Source organism: Mobula birostris, chromosome 4 (assembly GCF_030028105.1).
Source record: "Mobula birostris isolate sMobBir1 chromosome 4, sMobBir1.hap1, whole genome shotgun sequence".
NCBI lineage: Eukaryota > Metazoa > Chordata > Chondrichthyes > Myliobatiformes > Myliobatidae > Mobula > Mobula birostris.
The window spans coordinates 199,542,252-199,565,264 of NC_092373.1; the positions used below are offsets into that span (position 1 = coordinate 199,542,252).

Below are 23,013 nucleotides of genomic sequence, written 5' to 3' on the forward strand. Positions count from 1 at the left end.
CTGAAAAGAGGATGCTGTCTAAGTTGCATGCCATCTTGGTCAATGTCTCCCATCCACTACATAATGTACTGGTTGGGCACAGGAGTACATTCAGCCAGAGACTCATTCCACCGAGATGCAGCACAGAGCGTCATAGGAAGTCATTCCTGCCTGTGGCCGTCAAACTTGACAACTCCTCCCTTGGAGGGTCAGACACCCTGAGCCAATAGGCTGGTCCTGGACTTATTTCATAATTTACTGGCATAATTTACATATTACTATTTAACTAATTATGGTTTTATTACTATTTATGGTGCAACTGTAATAAAAACCAATTTCCCCCAGGATCAATAAAGTATGACTATGACTACTGAGCACTGTTTTTCAAAGTGTAACCCTTCACTGTGGAATAACATTTGCCCTTACAGAATTTATCTTAGGGTGGACTGTGTGTGGGGAGGGAGAGAAAACAGAAAATTGGACAGGAAGTCCCTACAAAGGGCTACGAGAACAACCGAGAGGATCTTAGGAATCTGGCCACCATGCATAGAGTATGTTTATCAGGAATGCTGTATGTACAGGGATCTTAGTATTATCAAGGATCCCACCCATCCATCCAGCATCCTCTGACTTTCTACCATTTGGCAGGAGACTCTGATGTATAAAGACGAGGATAGTGAGGATGAGAAATGGCTTCTTCCCTCAGGTCATTAAGCTTCTGAACTCCCTGCCACATCTAATGCAAAGTGTCACTGGGAAATTTGTACTGTACCCCACAGAATTTAATTTATGCACTTTTTCTAAAGGTAATTCATTTGTAGATTTTATCCTTATTCTAACTTATTGTGTGTAATGTGTGCTATTATGCTTTACACCCTGGTCTGGGGAAACGTGGTCTCGTTTAACGGTCTACATGTATATAGTTAAATGACAATAGATTTGACTTGAAAATTATTTTTCAACTCCCATTTGAAACATGCACGAATGACTTCAAGTTTGCATGTTACCTCTTTGGATTTCCACTTGGTGCCTCAATTTATTTCCATACCCCAAATATGGCTGGTTAGTTAATTGGTCACTGTAAATTGCCTCTCAGATGAGTGGTAGAATCTGGGGTGAAATAGGAGTGTGAGGAGAGTTTAACAGAGTAGGTCAAAATTTACTGCTCTATGCCCCAGTGATTAAGGTTTACTCTAGTACTGAGACTGACAACAGGTTCTAAACTCCTTTCCTGGCAACAACCATCCCTACCACCATCCTGGAAGACATATCAGGATTTTATCTATCAATGAGATTCTTGTTCTTCTAAATACTGGGATTGCTGCACCTCTGTTCTCTAATCTTTTTTGATATGTTAAACCCATGAAGCAGTCTAGAAAATTTTTGTTCCATTCCTTCTATGGTAGGTTTACCTTTTCTCTTTGGGTAAAGAGACTAGTTTTATACAGTACCCTAGTCAAGGTTGAGACAACAGTGCTGATCTTTGGGATGGGTAAGGAAAAAAGACAACAGTTGCTTCTCAGGATCAAAATCAGGCTTGTTATCACTGACATGCACAGTAACACTTTATTAAGTACACCTGTACACATCATTAATACAAATATCTATTTCAGCCAATCATGTGGCAGTAACTCGGTGCATAAAAGCATAAAGGCATGCTCAAGGGGTTCAGTTGTTGGTCAGATCAAACATCACAATGAGGAAGAAATGTGATTCTAAGTGACTTCGACGGTGGAATGATTGTTGGTGTCAGGCAGGGTGGTTTGAGTATCTCAGAAACTGTTGATTTTCATGTCCTGAGGTTTTCATGTATAACAGTCTCTTAAAGTTTACATAGAATGGTACGGGAAAAAAAAACATTCAGGGAGTGGCAGTTCTGTGGGCAAAAAGGCCTTGTTAATGAAGGAAGTCGGGGGGAATGGCCAGACTGATTTAAGCTGACTCGTAGGTGACAGAAACTCAAATAAACACCTGTTACAACAGTGGTGCGCATCTCTGAATGCACAACACGTCATACCTTGAAGTGGATGGGCTGGAACAGCAGAAGTTTGTTTAGTGGCAGAAGTGCAGTGCAATACAAGAAAAACTAAGTTACAATCAGAAACATATAAAAAATAAGTAGTGCAAAAAGAGCAAAACAGTGAGTGTAGTGTTCATGGGCTCATGGACTATTCAAAAATCTGATGGTAGAGAGGGAAAAGCTGTTCCTAAAATGTTGAATGTAATGTTTTCAGGCTCTTGTACGTCTTTCCTGATGGTAGTAATGAGAAGAGGGCATGTCCTGGATGGTCCCTAGCCCATTAGTGTCATCACCTTTTGAAAATTTCCTCAATGGTAGTGAGCGTTGTACCTGTGATGGGACTGGTTGAGTTTACAACCCTCTGCTGCTTTTTCCAATCCTGTGCAGTGGTCACTCTATATCAGACAGTAATGCAACCAGTTAAAATCGTTTCCATGGCACATCTGTAGAAATTTACTAGAGTCTTTGGTGGCATACCAGATTTCCTCGAACCCCTAATGAAATATATCCACTGGTTGTCTATTCATTATAATGGTCTTATGTGTGTATGGAATAAGACTGAATGGTTTTGATGTGCTTTGATCTTATTACTGTTTCAGCTCCTGGGCCTTTTCTGTAGATAGTACTATTCAACCTGTGGTGTTAACTGTGAAGAGGCCCTTCATTGCTGTGGTAAGTTTATACTTGTATTAATGGAAAGATACCCATTCATACAAGACCCCTTTCTTTCGCCTGCATGCTTTCAAATTTCTTCCACGTTATCCCTAACTCCTTCCTCCTTTCCCTCTGGTTCTCAAAGCCCCCACCCCATAGTCTGAGCAAAAGGTCAGAAATAATTGCTTGATGAGGTATTTGTTGGATGACACTACGTCCACAGAGGATTGGTTGCATGGGCCACTGTAGCACTCTGAAACAAATTAGTCTGCTTGCTTGTTGATCTGGATTGGGTGCAGTTGGTTAGTTTGCCAGTATTGCTTTGAGCTTGCGCTAGAGCAGGGGTTCTCATCCTGGGGTTCTCAGACTCCTTGGTTAATGGTAGGGGTCCATGACAGAAAAAATCCTGTGTTTAAGGGAGGTGCCCAGTCTTCCTGTAACTACTAGCTCTACGACTGGAAAGTTGAGATGATGATTGTTGGTCGAGATTGAATAGAATGTGGATGTGTTGCAGGCATCTGTGGTCTGGGAGTATTTGAAGCGTAAAACACACAAAATGCTGGAGGAACTCAGCAGGTCAGGCAGCATCAAATCCTGATGGAAGTTGATGCTTTGGCCGAGAACCTTCATCAGGGTTTGAAGCGTGACTTGTTTGTGCATCCGTAACATCCAGCTTGAGATGACACGTTCCAGGATGGTGTAAGCAGGTTTCTCACTAGCTCAGCTTTATGCTGCATTCTGTTTTAAATTCTTAATCAACCTAACCAGCATCTATACATGCAAATTCGGGAAAATGCAGTTTCACATCAGGTTTTCTGATACTCCGATGAGCCACACAGAGAATAAGGTATAACTGGCGCCCAGGATGTGCGTACAGTACATTAATCATTAATGGAAAGTAGGCCCATTGGAAGAGGGCTGCTGTGCTACTCTAAGGCAGACTGAAGCACTGGTCCGGCATAAGAGCATTAGAAATAGTTTCAATAAGTCTGTTGAACCTGCTTCACCATTCAATACGATCATGGCTTTCTCTGGTCTGGCATGTTTTGAATTTGGTGCCATTATTGGACAGGACAGACACCAGGCCACTGTCTGTGCATTTTGTATGAGCAAAGTTTTGAGACATGGAAAGAAAAAAGCATTGCTCTTTAGGAACTTGAACATAGAATTTAGATTGTAGAACAGTACAGCACAGTACAAGCTCTTTGGTCCACAATGTTGAGTCAATTCTTTAACCTACTCGATCACTCTCACCTTTCACTCACACATAGCCCTCCCATTTTTCTGTCATCCATGCACCAAAGAGTCTCTTAAATGTCCTTAATATTTCCACCTCTATAACACCATGCCCCCCACATTCTACTCACCCTCCAAAAATAACTATGTAAGATCTTGTACACTTCCAAGAGAAAAGCCCTAACTCACTCAACCTATCCTCATAAGATGTGTTGTCCAATCCAGAGAGCATCCTGGTAAATCTCTGCACCCTCTCTAAAGTTTCCAAGTACTTCCTATAATTAGACGATTTCTGTGCGTTGGAGGAAACAAATAAAATGTGTATGAAAATAATGAGGTGGGGAGGAATCTCATTGGAATTTGCTGAAAGACCTAGATAGTGGATGTGGAAAGGATGTTTCCAATTTTGGAAGAGTCTAGGGCCGGAGGGTACAGCCTCAGGAAATCAGAATAGAAGAATGTATTTAGAGCAGATGAGGAAGAATTTCTTTAGCCAGAAGGGGGTGAATCTGTGGGATTCAATGCCACAGATGGCTATGGTGGCCAAGTCACTGGGTATGTTTAAAGCAGAGGTTGATAGGTTGTTGACTAGTAAGGGTGTCAAAGGTTATGGGGAGAAGAATTGGGTTGAGAGAGGTAATATCATTGGGTGGTGGAGTGATTCAATCTATTTCTGCTCATATGTCTCATGGCCTTATAACTGAACTGATTTAGCACAGACATTGTCCTGCAAGATGCCCACGGACAGCAAGAGGCCACTTGCGGAGTTGCTTTGAAAGCTGATACGTCAGTCTCTTTTATCGATCCTCTACAATATCGGCACATCTTTTAGATAGGGGGCCCAAAACTGCTCATAGTACTCCAAGTGTGGTCTGATTAATGCATTATAAAGCCTTAGCATTGAATCCTTGCTTTTATATTCTAGTTTTCTAGAAATGAATGCTAACCAGCAAATTAACCTTTAGAGAACCTGCATGAGGGCCCCTAAAGCCCCTTTGCTCGTGGGATTTCTGAATTTTCACCCCATTTAGAAAATCTGTCTTCACTCTTTATACCAAAGTACAAACGTTTGTACATGACTATACACTTACACTATATTCCATCTGCCACTGCTTTGCCCATTCTCCTAATCAGACTAATTCCTTCTACAGATTTCCTGCTTCCTCAACACTCTATCTATCTTCATATCATCCACAAACTTAGCCACAAAGCCATCAATTCCATCATCCAAATTATTGAAGTATGTAAAATAAAGTGTTACCAGCAGTAACTCCTGTGGAACACTGCTAGTCACCTGAAGCCAACCAAGGCACTCTTTATTCCCACTCGTTGCCTACTGACAGCCAGCCAATCTTCTGTCCATGCTAATATCTTTCCTGTAATACTATGGGCTCCTATCTTGCTTAGCAGCCTCATGTGTGGCACCTTGTCAAAGGCCTTCTGAAAATCAAAGTAAACAACATCCACTGACTCTCCTTTGTCTATGTCTCCTGTTATTCCTCATAATTTGTCAGGCAAGTTTTCCCAGTAAGGAAACCACACTGACTTGGGTTATTTTATAATGTGCCTCCAAGTATCCCAAAACCTCAGCCTTAAGAGTGGACTCCAACATCTTTCAACTGTTGAAGTCAGGCTAACTGGTCTATAATTTCATTTTTTTTCTCCCTCCCTTCTTAAAGAATGGAGTGGTATGTGCAATTTTCCAGTCCTTCAGAACTGCTCCAGAATGTAGTGATTCTTGAAAGATCACCACTGACGCCTCCATAATCTCTTCAGCTATCTCTTTCAAAACCTTGGGGTGTAGTACATCTGATCCAGGTGACTCGTCTACCTTGAGACCTTTCAGCTTAACAAACAGCTTATTAGTTGTAGCAAATGCACTCACTTCTGCCCCGACATGCATGAATTTCTGGCATACTTCTGGTGACTTCCACAATAAAGACTGATGCAAAATAAACTTAAGTTCATCCGCGATTTCTTTCTCCCCATTTCTATCTCTCCCAGCATGATTTTGTAGCAGTCTGATATCCACTCTTGTCTCTTTTATTCGTTATATATATCTGAAAATATTATACTTATATTATTGGCTAGCTTATCTTTGTATTTCATCTTTCTTCTAATTGCTTTTAAAGATGCCTTCTTTTCATTTTCAAGAGCTTCCCAATCCTTTAACTCCCACTAATTTTGCTCTATTATATGCCCTCTGTTTTGCTTTTATGCTGTCTTTGACTTCCCTCGTCAGCCGCAGTTACTTCATCCTCCCATTAGAATGCTGCTTCTACTTTGAGATGCATCTATATTTTGCACTGTATTGCTACCACAAAACAACAAATTTCGTGATGTGTCAGTGATAGTAGACCTGATTCTGATAATGTGGGTCATCTGAGGAAGCGGGACTCATTCTCATTGGTTGTTACCAACAATAATAGTCTGGCTACACGGCAAGGTGGTATAGCAGTGAGTGCTTTTGCTGCACAACACCAGGAGCCCCAAGTTTAACCTGTCAATAAACACTGGTTTTCTGGAATTCACACATGCTTCCATGATCACATAGGTTTTTGCTAGGTTCTCCAATTTCCTCTTGCCAAGATGAGTTGTTTGGCCAAATGGTTACTACAAATTGCTCTATAGTGTAGAAAGTCTGAGGACCAAAGGGAAGCCGTGGGGAAATAAGTTGATCCTGGGGGTGAAAGGTTTAACACATGCTTAGCATTTGATGGCTCTGGGTCTGTACTTGCTGGAGTTTAGAAAAGTGTTTGGGGGGGGGGGCGGTTTGAGGAATCTCTTTGAGGCATATTGAGGTCTTTCAATAATCAATAGGTTACAAAGGCCTCATGGGCATGGAGAGGGGGTTTGCTATAGTGGGCAAGTATAGGATCAGAGGGCACACCTTCAGAGTATAAGACTGCCCCTTCAGAATAGAGATGAGGACGAATCTCTTTAGTCAGAGGGTGGTGAATCAGTAGAATTTATTGCTATAGGCAGCTGTGGAGGCTAAGTCATTGGGTACATTTAAAGCAGAGGTTGATAGGTTCTTGATTAGTGTGTCAAAGGTTTATGGGGAAAAGGCAGGAGAATGGGACTGAGGTATAATAAATCAGCCGTGATGGAATGGCAGTGCAGACTCAATAGGCCAAGTGGCCTAATTCTGCTTTTATGTCTTATGATCTTACAAAATTACAAGTTAGTATAAAAGAGGTTAGTGTTTGTGGGGTTATGGGCAATACAGAAATCTAATGGCAGAAGGGAAGAAAAGCTGTTTCTAAAACAGTGAGTGAGAGTTTTCAGGTTCCTGTGCACTGCCTTTTTGAAGAAGTCCTCCATAATTTGAGACCCTTATCCCTAAATTATTATAGCCTATCTCTATCTACATCTTTTGTAAAACCTTGAAGTCTTTGCTGAAGTATAAAGTACTAGACACAGTACTCATCTATTGGCCAAAATAATTTTATAACAGGTTGTTATAATTTAGTGCTGTTGTATTATCTGCCATTATCTACAAAGCCTGTCAGCTTTTTAAACACATTCTCAATCTCTGCCCGTGTTGCCATATCTTTAACTGCCTTCTTCATTGCACTTAAAGTTACAAAGTATGGACTGGGGGGGCGGGGGGACTGAAGTAGCCCTAAAAATCATTGCACTATGGTTTGTGGATGTTTTCAAGACAGTAGTGCATATAAGAAATAGTGTACCCTGGAGTTTCTAATACCTTTGATTTATTAAGGGGTTGGAAGAAAGTGTGTTAACAGTAAAGCCTTACTCATCTTTCCCTAAAGTAAGATTAAATCTTATTGTATTGTTTACGTGACCCCCACACTCCATACACATGCATGTGGTGTGTTGGCCTGCATTAGTTGGGGTATTGAGTTTAAGAGCCACTAAGTAATATAGAAACATAGAAACATAGAAAATAGGTGCAGGAGTAGGCCATTCGGCCCTTTGAGCCTGCACCGCCATTTATTATGATCATGGCTGATCATCCAACTCAGAACCCCGCCCCAGCCTTCCCTCCATACCCCCTGACCCCCGTAGCCACAAGGGCCATATCTAACTCCCTCTTAAATATAGCCAATGAACTGGCCTCAACTGTTTCCTGTGGCAGAGAATTCCACAGATTCACCACTCTCTGTGTGAAGAAGTTTTTCCTAATCTCAGTCCTAAAAGGCTTCCCCTCTATCCTAAAACTGTGGCCCCTCGTTCTGGACTTCCCCAACATCGGGAACAATCTTCCTGCATCTAGCCTGTCCAATCCCTTTAGGATCTTATACGTTTCAATCAGATCCCCCCTCAATCTTCTAAATTCCAACGAGTACAAGCCCAGTTCATCCAGTCTTTCTTCATATGAAAGTCCTGCCATCCCAGGAATCAATCTGGTGAACCTTCTTTGTACTCCCTCTATGGCAAGGATGTCTTTCCTCAGATTAGGGGACCAAAACTGCACACAATACTCCAGGTGTGGTCTCACCAAGGCCTTGTAGCTCTATAAACACTGGTTAATGTTTCTCTCTAATGTTGCAGCTCTATAAACACTGGTTAGACCACACTTGGAATCAGTTATGGTCACCTCATTACTGGAAAGATGTGGAAGCTTTTGAAGTGGTGCAGTGGAGAGTTTAACAGGATGTTCTCTAATCCAGTGACATGTCTTGTGAGGATAGCTTGAGTGACTAGGGCTTTTCTTTTTGGAGCAAAAGAGGACGAAGGGTGTACAAAATAAGAGGCATAGGTAGAGTGGATAGCAAGAGGCCTTTTCCCAGGGCCAAAATAACTAATAAAAGGCAGCGTAATTAAGATCATTGGAGGAAAGTATGATGAGTTGTCAGAGACGTTTTTATTTAAGAGTGCTGCGTATGTGGAACTAGCTGCCAGGGGTGGTGAGAGAGGCAGATACATAAGGGACATTTGAAAAATACTGAGGCACATGGATGATAGAAAAATGGAGGGCTATGTGGGAGGGAAGCATTAGATTTACCTTAAGAGTCGGACAAACGTGTGGCATAACATCTTGGGTCCAAGAGCCTGTACTGTGCTGTAGTGGTCTATGATGCACATCAGTGTGTATAAATATAGTGTCACAGCTAGTGGAGCTGCTGCCTCAGTTCCATCACCTTGCGTTTACTCCTGATCTTCGGTGCTGTCTGTAAGGAGTTTGCATGTTGTCTTGTGACCACATTTCCCACCCTGCTTTAGTTTCCAGCCACATCTTTGAGACCTGTAGAGTGGTAGGTTACTTGGTCAATGTAAGCAGTCCCTAATGTAGAAGTGAGTGGTTCATGTGGGGAGAGTAAAAGTGAAATTAATGTAGTTAGGTGCTTGATAGTAGGGTATGGGAGTACACCAAGTTGCCTGTTTCTGGACTGTATGACTTTCTGGTTTGAATTAAAACTTTCTCCTTTAACAATGGTGATATTTAGACCATTAAATGCAGAAGCAGAATTACGCCATCGGTCCACTGAGTCTTCTCTGCTCCTTCATCGGGTCGAGAGGGATAATAAATCTTCGCAGGGAGGGATGTATGCGAGGGTCCATTACAATGCATTTGAGAGAGTCCTGCATCACAACTTGGGCCAGAAAAGTAAGAAGTGTCCTATGGTAGAATAGTTAGTATTGTGTTTCAAAGCGTTGTCTCTCAGGTGAAACACCAATGGTTAATCAATACTGCAGAGCTTCACAAAGTTAATCTTTCCCCATGTGTGCTCAGAAGGCGATTATCTATAACTCAAACTGGTAACAATGATCATAAAAAGATTGGGAGACAGGATTAAGTTCAGAGAAGAGTAATTCAACACATCGTTCTATATCAGTGATTAGTCCAGTTGAAATTAGATTTAGATTAAATCCACAATCTATCTTAAGCCTATTGTCCATTTTTGAATCTTCCGGTTTTGCAATGGAAGGCAAAAGACAGATGCAAAAATAGACATCTTATGTGACCAGTGTCTTAGTGGTCTTGTGAACAAGAGGCTTGTTTGCTCATTCTTCCTCTGCCTATTTGTGAGAAGAGATTCAGTGACAGAACGCAGGACGGTTGTGTCCCCTGTGAAAGTTAGACTTATTTCTCCCCCCTTTCTCCCCTAGAATGTCGTCGATTCCTCTTGGGTTGCCGAGCTGCTGTGGATGTTTTTCAGTCCCTTCACCATATACCAAGTAAGGTAGTAACTGTCGTTAACTCACTGGGGGTCCAGTCGGTAAGGTGGAGTGAACGTGCTTGTATTTAGCTACCTCCTTTATTGTCCCACACCCCATCCCACCCTCAACACGTACATATATCTGGTGCTCATGTTCAATTGCACACGGCATTGATGTGCTTCTCAGTACTTGGTAGTCTGTTACCCTTTGTTATTTCAGAATCAGAATTTGCTGTTTTGTGGGAGCAGTGCATTGCAATACATAGTAACAAAACTGCTATAAGTTATAGTTGAAGTCAGAAGTTTACATACACCTTAGCCAAATACATTTAAACTCAGTTTTTCACAATTCCTGACATTTAATCCTAGAAAACATTCCCTGTCTGAGGTCAGTTAGGATCACTACTGTATTTTAAGAATGTGAAATGTCAGAATAATAGTAGAGAGAATGATTTATTTCAGCTTTTATTTCTTTCATCACATTCCCAGTGGGTTAGAAGTTTACATACACTTTGTTAGTATTTGGTAGCATTGCATTTAAATTGTTTAACTTGGGTCAAACGTTTTGGGTAGCCTTCCACAAACTTCTCACAATAAGTTGCTGGAATTTTGTTCCATTCCTCCAGACAGAAATGGTGTAACTGAATCAGGTTTGTAGGCCTCCCTGCTCGCACAAGTTTTTTCAGTTCTGCCCACAAATTTTCTATCGGATTGAGGTCGGGGCTTTGTGATGGCCACTCCAATACCTTGACTTTGTTGTCCTTAATCAATTTTGCCACAATTTTGGAGGTATGCTCGGGGTCATTGTCCACTTAGAAGACCCATTTGCAACCGAGCTTTAACTTCCTGGCTGATGTCTTGAGATGTTGTTTCAATATATCCACATAATCTTCCTTCCTCATGATGCTATCTATTTTGTGAGGTGCACCCGTCCCTCCTGCAGCAAAGCACCCCCACAAAATGAATCTGCCACCCCCATGCTTCACGGTTGGGATGGTGTTCTTCGGCTTGCAAGCCTCACCCTTTTTCCTCCAAACATAATGATGGTCATTATGGCCAAACAGTTCAGTTTCTGTTTCATCAGACCAGAGGACATTTCTCCAAAAAGTAAGATCTTTGTCCCCATGTGCACTTGCAAACTGTAGTCTGGCTTTTTTATGGTGGATTTGGAGCAGTGGCTTCTTCCTTGCTGAGCAGCCTTTCAGGTTATGTCGATATAGGACTCGTTTTACTGTGAATATAGATGCTTGTCTACCTGTTTCCTCCAGCATCTTCACAAGGTCCTTTGCTGTTGTTCTGGGATTGATTTGCACTTTTATCGCCAAAGTACGTTCATCTCTAGGAGACAGAATGCGTCTCCTTCCTGAGCAGTATGACAGCTGCATGGTCCCATGGTGTTTATACTTCCGTACTGTTGTTTGTACAGATGAACGTGGTACCTTCAGGCATTTGGAAATTGCTCCCAAGGATGAACAAGACTTGTGGAGGTTCACAATTTTTTTTTCTGGGGTCTTGGTTGATTTTTTTTGATTTTGTTTGTAAACTTTTGACCCACTGGAATTGTGATATAGTCAATTAAAAGTGAAATCATCTGTCTGTAAACAATTGTTGGAAAAATTACTCGTGTCATGCACGAAGTAGATGTCCTCAAAGTCTTGCCAAAACTATAGTTTGCTAGTATGAAATCTGTGGATTGGTTAAACAATGAGTTTTAATGACTACAACCTAAGTGTATGTAAACTTCTGACTTCAACTGTACATATAAGATGTATATTTCCATGTATAATACCTTACTATATATATAATATACACACATATGGGTTCAATGTCCATTCAGAAATCTGATGGCAAAGTGGAAGGAAAAAGGAAGGAAATTGGCTTTTAAACTCACAGAGAGCATAGGCCAACAACTTTTTGCTGTTGATGTTTCTGTAGCAGGCAATTTCTTTTTTACGAGGTCGAGTTGCTAGCTCGACGCTCAACCCAGCACGGATGGAAAGCATGCTTGGGGAGCCGGCTGGGTTCGAACTCGGGACCTTCTGCCCTGAAGTTTGGCGCTGATGCAACTGTGCCACCAGCTGGCTCAAAGTGGAAGCAACTGTTCCTAAAATGTTGAATATGTGTTTTCAGGCACCTGTACCTCCATTTTGATAGTAACAATGAGAGGAGGGCACGCCCTGGGTGATGAAGGTCCTTAATTAAGGATGCCACCTTTTTGAGGCATCACCTTTTGAAGATCTCCTTGCTGGGGTGGCTAGTTCCCATGATGGAGCCGGCAGAGTTTACAGCTTCCTGCAGCTTTTTCTAATCCTCTGCAGATGCCCCTCCATACCAAATGGTGATGCAACTGCTGAAATTTACGAGTCTTTGGTTACATAAATCAAACTCGTAATGAAATATAGCAGATGTCATGCTTTCTTTGTAATTGACCAATATGTCGGGCCTACATGTCTGATGTCTGTGGCTATCAGAGTAACTTTGTCCTGTATCATTCATTCGCAGTAGGAAAAGTTGGAAGTTAATTATATTTTGGAGACGGAGAAAAAATATGTTTTGGAGATAGAAGACAATGGAAGGGCCAGTAGGTGCTGTGAGGATATTGAAAGATTATTAATTGCACCTAATCTGATGAAGATGGCACATGAGTTAACATACTCATGGGATGTTTTAAAAAAAAATTAGTGCTATCAGTTCTGCATATGCTGGTAGTATTCAGCAGGCAGGATACCTTCAATGATGGAATAAAGGTTGAGTTAACATTGTAAACTGATCTTTCATCAGAATAAAGCAGTTCCGATATAAGTTGGTTATCTGAAATTATTGACTTCAATGTTAAGTCATTGGACATGGAAAGTAGGGACAAACTTTACCCTATTCCATTATTCATTTAAGATAATTGCTGGCCTTCAATGGGCCACTTTCCCCAGACTAATCCCATATTCTCTATTAGCCTAGAATTAATTTCTCTTGTATATAATTTGCATGACTCGGCTGGTGGCGTAGCGGCATCAGCATCAGACTTTGGCACGAAAGGTCCCGAGTTCAAATCCAGCCGGCTCCCCTCCACGCTTTCCATCCGTGCTGGGTTATGAGCTGGTGATCTCTTTGGAAACTCACCCGGCAGAAGGCAACGGCAAACCACTGCTGTAACTTGCCTTGTACGCAGTCCCCTACTCTGGATGCGACGTACCTTTCTTTTCCTATATACTTTGCATGAAGTGCTTTGTAGCCTTCTTGATAAGATAATTCTGAAGAATCACTATACTAGAGATTCTGCAGATGCGGAAAATCTCAAACATACACAAAATGCTGCCAGAACTCAGCAAGTCAGGTAGCATCTATGGAGAGGAGCAAGTAGTTTTGGGCCGAAACCCTTCATCAGGACCAGAAAGTAAGGGGGAAGAATTCAGATTAACGTGGGGGGAGGGGGAAGGAGTACACACTGGCAGATGATAGGTGAAGGGAAAGTTGGGGGGCTGTGAAATGAGAAGATAGGTGGAAAAGGTAAAGGGCTGAAGAAGGAGGAATCTGAAAGGAGAAGGGAGTGGACCGTGGAAGAAAGGGAATGAAGATGGTGAGAGGCAGGTGAGGATAAGAGGAGGTAAGTGTGTGGGGAAGAAGCCAGAATGGAAGAAGGTACGTTCCAATGAGACAGGGAAAGCATGGTAGGGTACAGGAACCGTGGTGTACATCTAGTCAAGAAAAGAAGAGCTTATGAAAAGTTCAAAAAACTAGATAATGATAAGGATCTAGAAGATTATAAGGCAAGCAGGAAGGAGCTTAAGGAAGAAATTAGGAGAGCCAGAAGGGGCCATGAGAAGGCCTTGGCGGACAGGATTAATGAAAACCCCAAGGCATTTTATAGGTATGTGAAGAGCAAGAGGATAAGATGTGAGAGAACAGGACAAATCAGGTGTTAGGTGTGGAAAAGTGTCTATGGAACCGGAGAAGATAGCAGAAGTACTTAGAGTACTTTACTTCAGTATTCACTACGGAAAAGGATCTTGGCGATTGTAGGGATGACTTACAGCTGACTGAAAAGCTTGAGCATGTAGATATTAAGAAAGAGGATGTGCTGGAGCTTTTGGAAAGCATCAAGTTGGATAAGTCACCGGGACCAGATGAGATGTTCCCCAGGCTACTGTGGGCGGCGAGGGAGGAGATTGCTGAGCCTCTGGCAATGACCTTTGCATCATCAATGGGGATGGGGGAGGTTCCGGAGGATTGGAGGGCTGCGGATGTTGTTCCATTATTCAAGAAAGGGAGTAGAGATAGCCCAGGAAATTATAGACCAGTGAGTCTTACTTCAGTGGTTGGAAAGCTGATGGAGAAGACCCTGAGAGGCAGGATTTATAAACATTTGTAGAGGCATAATGTGATCAGGAATAGTCAGCATGGCTTTGTCAAAGGCAGGTTGTCCCTTACGAGCCTGATTGAATTTTTTGAGGATGTGACTAAACACATAGATGAAGTTAGAGCAGTAGATCTAGTGTATATGGATTTCAGCAAGGCATTTGACAAGGTACCCCATGCAAGGCTTATTGAAAAAGTAAGGAGGCATGGGATCCAAGGAGACATTGCTTTGTGGATCCAGAACTGACTTGCCCACAGAAGGCCGAGTGGTTGTAGACGGGTTATATGGAGGTCGGTCACCAGTGGTGTGCCTCAGGGATCTGTTCTGGGACCCCTGCTCTTCGTGATTTTTATAAGTGACCTGGATGAGGAAGTGTAGGGATGGGTTAGTAAATTTGCTGATGATACAAAGGTTGAAGGTGTTGTGGGTAGTGTGGAGGGCTGTCAGAGGTTACAGCGGAACATTGATAGGATGCAAAACATTGATAAGTGTGAGGTGGTTCATTTTGGTAGGTCAAATACGATGGCAGAATATAGTATTAATGGTAAGACTCTTGGCAGTGTGGAGGATCAGAGGGATCTTTGGGTCCGAATCCATAGGACACTCAAAGCTGCTGCGCAAGTTGACTCTGTGGTTAAGAAAGCATACGGTGCATTGGCTTTCATCAATCGTGGGATTGAGTTTAGTAGCCGAGAGGTAAAAGTTACAGCTATATAGGACCCTGGTCAGACCCCTCTTGGAGTATAGGAAGGATGTGGAAACCCATAGAAAGGGTGCAGAAGAGATTTACAATGATGTTTGGATAATCAGAGGCTTTTTCCCAGGGCTGAAATGGCTAGCACGAGAGGGCATAGTTTTAAGGTGCTTGGAAGTAGGTACAGAGGAAATGTCGGGTAAGTTTTTTATGCAGAGAGTAGTGAGTGCGTGGAATGGGCTGCCGGCGACGGTGGTGGAGGCGGATATGATAGGGTCTTTGAGGAAACTCCTGGACAGGTACATGGAGCTTAGTAAAATAGAGGGCTGTGGGTAACCCTAGGTAATTTCTAAGATAGGGACATGTTCGGCACAGCTTTGTGGGCTGAAGGGCCTGTATTGTGCTGTAGGTTTTCTGTGTTTTCCGTTTTTTAAGAGGGAATGGGGAAGAGGGAAAAATACCTGAAGTTAGAGAAATCAATCTTCATGCCTTCAGATTGTAGACTACCACTACCCTATGTGGAGATTTCTTTTTTATCATTTCTTAAATGACCAACCCCTCGTTTTGAGTCTGTGTGAATCCCTAGTTTCCTGGAGGGGAGCTCTGAGACCTGAAACGGGTGAAGTCAGAATATGAGGTTCTGAATCTTAAGCAACGCACATAAAAATTGCTGGTGAACGCAGCAGGCCAGGCAGCATCTATAGGAAGAGATACAGTCAACGTTTCGGGCTGAGACCCTTCGTCAGGACTCCTGCTGCGTTCAGCAGCAATTTTTATGTGTGTTGCTTGAAATTCCAGCATCTGCAGATTTCCTCGTGTTTGCGTTCTGAATCTTAAGCTTGTTATGGGCATTGTTGGAACAGTGCAAGAGGCCAAAACGGGAGTTCAAAGTGTGGTGGATGTCAAAACTGAATAGGCTGGAAAATCTCAGGTGGTCAGAAATCACCCATAGAAGGGAAATTATCCTTTCTGGTCTGGAGCCCTTCATCAAAATATCATGCATTAGATCTTTTGATTTCAAGGTACTATACTTGGTACCTGAGAATCCACAATCCTCTGATGGAATTTGAAAGGTCAATGACCTATTGGGAGAAGAAGTTTCTTGTTTCAGTCTTAAATGGCTGTCCATGAAACATGACTGTGATTAGATTCTTGACTTTCCTCTGTTCATCACTGATCTTAACATCCTTTCTACTCAAATTCTTGTGAGCTACTTAATTTGAAAGATTTAAATCTAATGGAAAACTATGATAACACAGTGCTTAGTGCTACGCTATTACAGCTCGGGGTGTTTCACAGTTCAAATCTGTACCTTCTTAATGTGATCACGTGGGCTCCAGCTTCCTCCTACAGTCCAAAGACACATCAGTTAGGTTAACTGGTCATTGTAAGTTGTCATTGTCATGTGATTAGAATAATGCTAAGTAGGTTGCTCGGCGGCACGGCTGGTTGGGATTGTTCCATGCTACCTCAAAATAAAAATAAAAACTTGATTTCGAATAATTTTTTAAAATTTCTTTTGAGGGGCTAACAAGTGTAAATTATCCCTATAATAGCTCCTGATAGTTTTAAATGCTGCTTTGTCAGAATACTGATCTTGCTTGCCAATCATTCTGCCCACTCGGCCTGCATTGTCGATTTCGGCCCTTTGCCAAGACATGGTTATCGATAAACACGAGTTCTTGCAGGCAATGGAAATCCAGGTAACAGAGAAAATGCTGGAGAAACTTAGCATCTTTGAAGGAAAATGTACAGTTGACATTTTGGGCTGAGACTTTCCAATACTGAAAAGGAAGCGGGGTGCGGAAGTCTGAAACATCAGCTATTCCTCTCCAAAGATGCTATCTGACCTGCTAAGTACCTCTAGCATTTTGTAATGTGGATATCAGTGCTGTACTTAATGCTGTGCTGTCCAGTGTCGCTGGTCTCTGTGTCTCTGACACTCGGCAATCTGGCTGATAGTACTGCCCGTTGCTGCACAGGACGAGGCAGCTTACTAAAGTAGTGATGGTCAATCCAAAAGCAGTTTTATTTTTTCTCTGCAGTGCTGTGCTTATCAGAAACATTTCATTGCTGTGCCTCAAGCACTTAACAAAATCCCAGTTCCAGCTAACATTCCTGAAAAGAAATCTCTCTTAACCCACCTCACTTCCTGATGTATCATAGGAATTGAACTATTCACTCCCAGACAAGAGGAAATGACCATTCTCTCATCAAAATTATTCATTATTTTAAAATCCTGTGATAGATATCTTACTTTCCAGTCCCAAGTTCATCATTCACTCTTTGGACTGCTAGGTTTCTGTCCAGCCATTCAAGTTTAAAGTACATTTATTAAAGTAAATACGGTACTATACGAAAGTTTTAGGCACATATATATTGCTAGGGTGTCTAAGACTTTTGCATAGTGCTGTAGTAATCTTATGTGTTGCACTGTACTGCTGCATAATAAAAAAGCAAATTTCATGACGTGAGTGATGGTTTACCTTATTCTGATATGGGTTTCTATTGTGGACTGAGAGTGGGAGGGGGCCAGAGAGAGGGGAATCATAGTTGGGAAAAGAACGGAGAGGGGAGGCAGCAGGAAGCACCAATAGGGTGTTCTGTAGTGATCAGTGAACCAATTGTTTGGAATCAAATGACCTTGTCAGGTGTGGCTCCTCACCCACCCCTAGCACTCCTTTTATGCCACTTGTCTCACATCTTTGCTGTGGTGCTTCACCCTTAACATTTTAACATCCTTTGCTCCCACCTGATTTACAAACTTGCTTCACATTGACAAATACAGTACAGTGCAGAAGTCTTAGGCACCCTGCCTATATATGTGCCTAGGACTTTTGCATAGTACTGTATATGTAGGGGAGCCTAGGACAAGAGGACACAGCTTCAGGATTAAAGGACGACCATTTAGAACAGAGATGCAGAGAAATTACTTTAGATGGAGGGTGGTAAATCTGTGGAAATTGTTGCCATGAGTGCCTTTGGAGGCCAAGTCATTGGGTGCATTTAAGGCAGAGATAGGTTCTTGATTAGTCAGGGCATCAAGGGTTATAGGGAGAAGGCAGGGGAGTAGGGATGACTGGAAGAATTGGATCAGCCCATGATTGAATGGTGGAGCAGACTTGATGGGCTGAATGGCCTACTTTTGTTCCTATGTCTACTGGTCTTATAATTGTACTGTCACATTTACTCAATAATGCTGCCTGACAAGTTTTTCCAGCATTTCGTGTGGGGGTCTGAGATTCATTTTCTTGCAGGCATTCACAGTAGAACAGAGACATACACATAATTTATGAAAACAACACAAAAAGAGTGACAAATAAAGTGTAAAGATAAACTGCGCAAAGAAACAAATAATAAATATTACCGAGAACATGAGGTGTAAAGACCTTGAAAGTGAGACTAGGTTGTGGATTCAGTTCAGCGTTGTTATCCATGTTGGTTCAGGATGGTTGAAGGGCAATAACTTCCTGGACCTGGTGGTGTGGGAGATGGTATGATCAGCTTTGACTTCTAATGTCATTACTCAGCTGGGGAATCTAAGACCATATTTGATAATCTAATCCAGAGTTTCCTAACCCGGGAATCAATGGATCCCTTTCGGTATTTGTCCATGGCATAAGGCTAGGAGCCCCTGGTCGAATCTATGTTTTAAATAAATTTACCATTTCATTGTACTAGTATTTTCATGACCTAAAATGCATGTCAGCTTTTCTTCCAGCTGGTACAGTAAGAGAGTGATCCTAGCATGGGAGCCTAGAAGTCACGAATACAAACCTCACAATAGCATCTTTTGGGAGTGACCACACCAGACAGTTATAAGCACTTCCACTGCACCAAATGTGCCTGGCCAGACTATGGAATTACTTTCACGCCACATAGTGAGGGATATAGATAGGGTAAATGCAAGCAGATTTTTTCCACCGAGGTTAGTTGAGATTAGAGATAGACGTTAAGGGTGAAAATAAAACGTTTAAGGGAACCTGAGGGGGATCTTCTTCACTCAGAGGTTGCTGAGAGTGGAACAAGCTGCCAATGGAAGTGGTGGATGCAGGTTTGGTTAAAACACATAAGGGAAGTTTGGATAAGTACATGGTTTTGAGGGGTAGGGTCTGGCTGCACGTGAATGGAACTAGGTAAAATATTTTGGTATGGGCTGTACAGCTTTTTTTCTGTACTGTAGTGTTCTTGTTAACTTTGACACTGTCATGTTAAATAGGGACAGTGAAACCAAGAATTGTCCTTTGTTTTAATTTCAAAATATACAGCTTATATGCTTCACCTCCAGGCCTACAATATGTGGTTGACTATACTTATCCTAACATGCATATCTGCCACTTCCCGTCCCCAGTTCATCAATAATACTGTGAACAGTGTGTAGCAGGATTATTTCTGCAGCAAGTGCACATGCTTCCACAGGCTTAGTCTGTGGGACAACATCGGGAAGCAGTAATCATTTTTTTCTGTTTTCTCCCAAATGATATGACCAAGTTATGAGTTCAGTTCCTCTAGTGTCAGACAGAACTGATCATCTTCCTGGTCAGTGTTGGTCTTGCGAAGGCAGTTCAGGCGACGCTAATCTTGCCTCACTAAATTCTATGACTAATTCATTTAGCATGTGAGAAGTAGTAGGATTGCTACCCCATCCTTTAAGTTTCAGGAAGCATGGCAGCATTACACTATTATAGCCCCGATGGCCCGGGTTTAACTCCCACAGCTGCCTTTAAGGAGTTTGTACATTCTCCATATATGGGTTCCCTTCAGATTCCTCCTTCCTTCCAAAAATATACGTTAGTTAGTTAATTGGTCACATGCATGTAATTGGGTGGCGTGGTGTGAACTCACCAGGCCGGAAGAGCCTGGTACCATTCTGTACCTCTACAGAAATAAAAATATTAACAGCTAAATTACTTTGGGTTGGAAAGTCCAGCTTTATCTGAATGCACGTGAGCTGTTGTGACAAAGAATTTCACTGCACTTCTATTTCCTGCCTCTTGTAGGTGGCTGCCCAGAATGTCCCAAATGGAAGATGAAACAGAGGAGGAATTTGCTGTCAGAGTGCAAGAGGTAAGTTGCTTGATGAACGGAGTCCTTTACCACCTTAACACTAAAACAGGATTTTGGAAACCTGGAGGCGACCTGTGTTTGTCAGTGGGTGGGAGTGGCGCAATGGGGGCTTCTTTCGCTGTTGTTATCGTTTTGTTCTGTTATTGTTGTTTGTGTTGTGTTGAACATTGGGGTCTTGCAATGTTGGCGCCAGAACATGTGGCGCTAATAAGACCATGAGGTACGGGCCATTTAGTCCATCGAGTGTGCTCTGCCATTTCAACATGGCTGATCCATTTTCCCTTTCAGCCCCAATCTCCTGCCTTCTCCCCTTTCCTTCATGCCCTGACTAATCAAGAACTTATCAACCTTTGCCTTAAATATACCCAATGGCTTGGCCTCCACAGCCACCTGTGGCAGCAAATTCCACAGATTCACCGCTCTATGGCTAAGGTAATTCCTCCTCATCTCAGTTCTAAAAGGACGTCACACTGTTCTGAGGTTGCAATGGGTGGATTCAGGTAGGAGAGGTGATAGGAGGATGGGAGGATAGTGACAGTATCCAGGAGGTGACAGGTCAAGGCAACAAAGAGATGGAGTTCGTGGAATATGGTCGAGTGGGTGGGTGAGAACAGTAAAGGGATTTAGCCCAGTGGGAGCAGTGTGTGGGTAATGGGTGACAGATGGAGTGGGTAGATGAGAAGGAAGAAAGTGATGGAAGTGGAATGAGGGAAGTTGTGGGTTGACTGGTTGTAGAAGGGACTATATATCAGGAGAAGAAGGGACAGTGGCAGTGAGGGGGGGGGGGCGCGGGGAGTGGAAGGATTCTACCTAACCTGCTGACTTCCACCTCTCTCCGTACAGCTGATGATTTCAAAGGAATGGCAGAGACCAATACAGTTTGGCACCAGTGGTGTTGCAAAAGTTGTCAGTCAGCATTGAACTCAATGTAGGACTGACGTGGGGACTCCAGCTCTGGATTTTCCCTCCAGTTTACTCCTGAAGCCTTCACCATGAATCGGTATAGCTATAAGGCAGCGGAGGTTTGAAATCAGTTTTCCTCCTAGATGAGTTTCCAACTATGGTCAACAGGCCCGATCTGCTTTAAGGCACCAGTCATCCGCCTTTCCCTTGCAGGACTTGGTAGTGAAGCCACATGTGAAGGCTAGGAGCTGAACTTGCTTGTCAGAGGCTATTTGAGATGCCTGCCATTGGGAGCATTGAATAGGTAGTGGGAGTATGACTTTGATGCAGATAGCTAGGGTGCAACATCCAAAGCTGACCTTGACAAATGGAGGGCCTTAGGTTCCAGCATCTGTAGTCTCTTGTGTCTCTGTTCAGCCCATCGAGCCTAATTGCTGTTCGTCAAGATAAAAGCCAGTAGCTGACTTTATTCCTGAATCATGCATGTCTTTAATGTCACTTGGACCTCTCCTAATCCATCAGTGAAAATGGTTCTTGCTTCGAAATGTTTCTAAATCTTCAGTCAGTGCATTTTCTGGAGGATCTCTGAAACAAGAGATTCTGCGGATGCTGGAAATCCAGAGTAACACACACAAAGTGCTAGAGGAACTCAGCAGGTCAGGCAGCATCTGTGGAAAGGAATAAACAGTTGACGTTTCAGGCCGAGACCCTTCATCAGGGCTGCAGTTTCGGCCAGAGCCATTGACTGTTTATTCCCCTTGTTGCCTGACCTACTGAGTTCCTTCAGCACTTTGTGAATGGAAGAGCTCTGGGTCAGGCAGCATCTGTAGAGGGAAATGGGTGACCCTTTTTGGGTAAGTACATGGATGGGAAGGGTGAGGGGGGCAATGGTCTCAGTGCTGGCCGAGGGGACTAGGCAGAAAATTTGTAGATGATATTTGAGCTATGCTGAGCCACACAGTCGTGTTTATAGAGAGTAGAACAGTGGGCTAAGTACACACCCTTGAGGCTGCGCCAGTGTTGATCGTCAACGATGATATGTTATAACCAACCTACACAGATTGTGGTCTTCCTGTTAGGAAGTCGAGGATCCAATTGCAGAAGGAGGTACAGGGGCCCAGGTTCTGCAACTCCTCAATCAAGATTGTGGAAATGATGGTATTAAATACTGAGCTATAGTCGATGAACAGCATCCTGACGTAGGTGTTTGTGTTGTCCAGGTGGTCTAAAGCCGTGTGGGGAGCCATTGAGATTGTGTCTGCCGTTGACCTATTGTGGTGATAGGCAAATTGCAATGGGCCCAGGTCCTTGCTGAGGCAAGAGTTCAGTCTAGTCATGACCAACCTCTCAAAGCATTTCATCACTGTCGATGTGAGTGCTACTGAGTGGTAGTTATTAAGGCAGCCCACATTATTATTCTTAGGCATTGGTATAATTGTTGCTTTTTTGAAGCAAGTGGGAACTTCTGCCTGTAGCGGTGAGAGTTTGAAAATGTCCTTGAATACTCCCACTAGTTGGTTGGCACAGGCTTTCAGAGCCTTACCATGTACTTCATTGGGACCTTCCACCTTGGGAGGGTTCACTGTCTTTAAAGACAGCCTAACACTGGCCTCTGAGACAGAAATCACAGGGTCGTCAGGTGCAGCAGGGATCTTCACAGCTGTAGTTGTGTTCTCCCTTTCAAAGCACACAAAGAAGGCGTTGAGTTCATCTGGTAGCGAAGCATCACTGGCATTGACACTATTGGGTTTCACTTTGTAGGAAGTAATGTCTTGCAGACCCTGCCAGAATTGCAATTGTTAAGAATATAAAATAATTAAATCTTTGTATGTGTTCATCAAGTTGAATGGCTAATTCTTTAACTCTTTCAAAAGTACTTGAGTTACAGTGGATAAGGCTTACAGTTTGTCTACATTGAAATTTATTTGAGATTACTTCCTGTTTTTATAATTTAACTGTCTTTGTAATGCCTTGCGTC

General features: G+C 42.7%; 1 protein-coding gene across 3 annotated transcripts in view; it reads left to right on the forward strand.

The window, feature by feature from the left end:
- aup1 (AUP1 lipid droplet regulating VLDL assembly factor) overlaps positions 1-23,013 on the forward strand; it is a 72,382-nt gene that overhangs the window by 23,562 nt on the left and 25,807 nt on the right. For 2 of the 3 annotated variants that reach the window (XM_072256757.1, XM_072256758.1), the window contains 3 exons: positions 2,599-2,671; positions 9,968-10,041; positions 20,066-20,132. In XM_072256757.1, coding sequence (XP_072112858.1) covers positions 2,599-2,671; positions 9,968-10,041; positions 20,066-20,132 — 214 coding nt within the window. The remainder of the gene's footprint in view (positions 1-2,598; positions 2,672-9,967; positions 10,042-20,065; positions 20,133-23,013) is intronic. The other variant, XM_072256759.1, reaches the window with a different exon arrangement.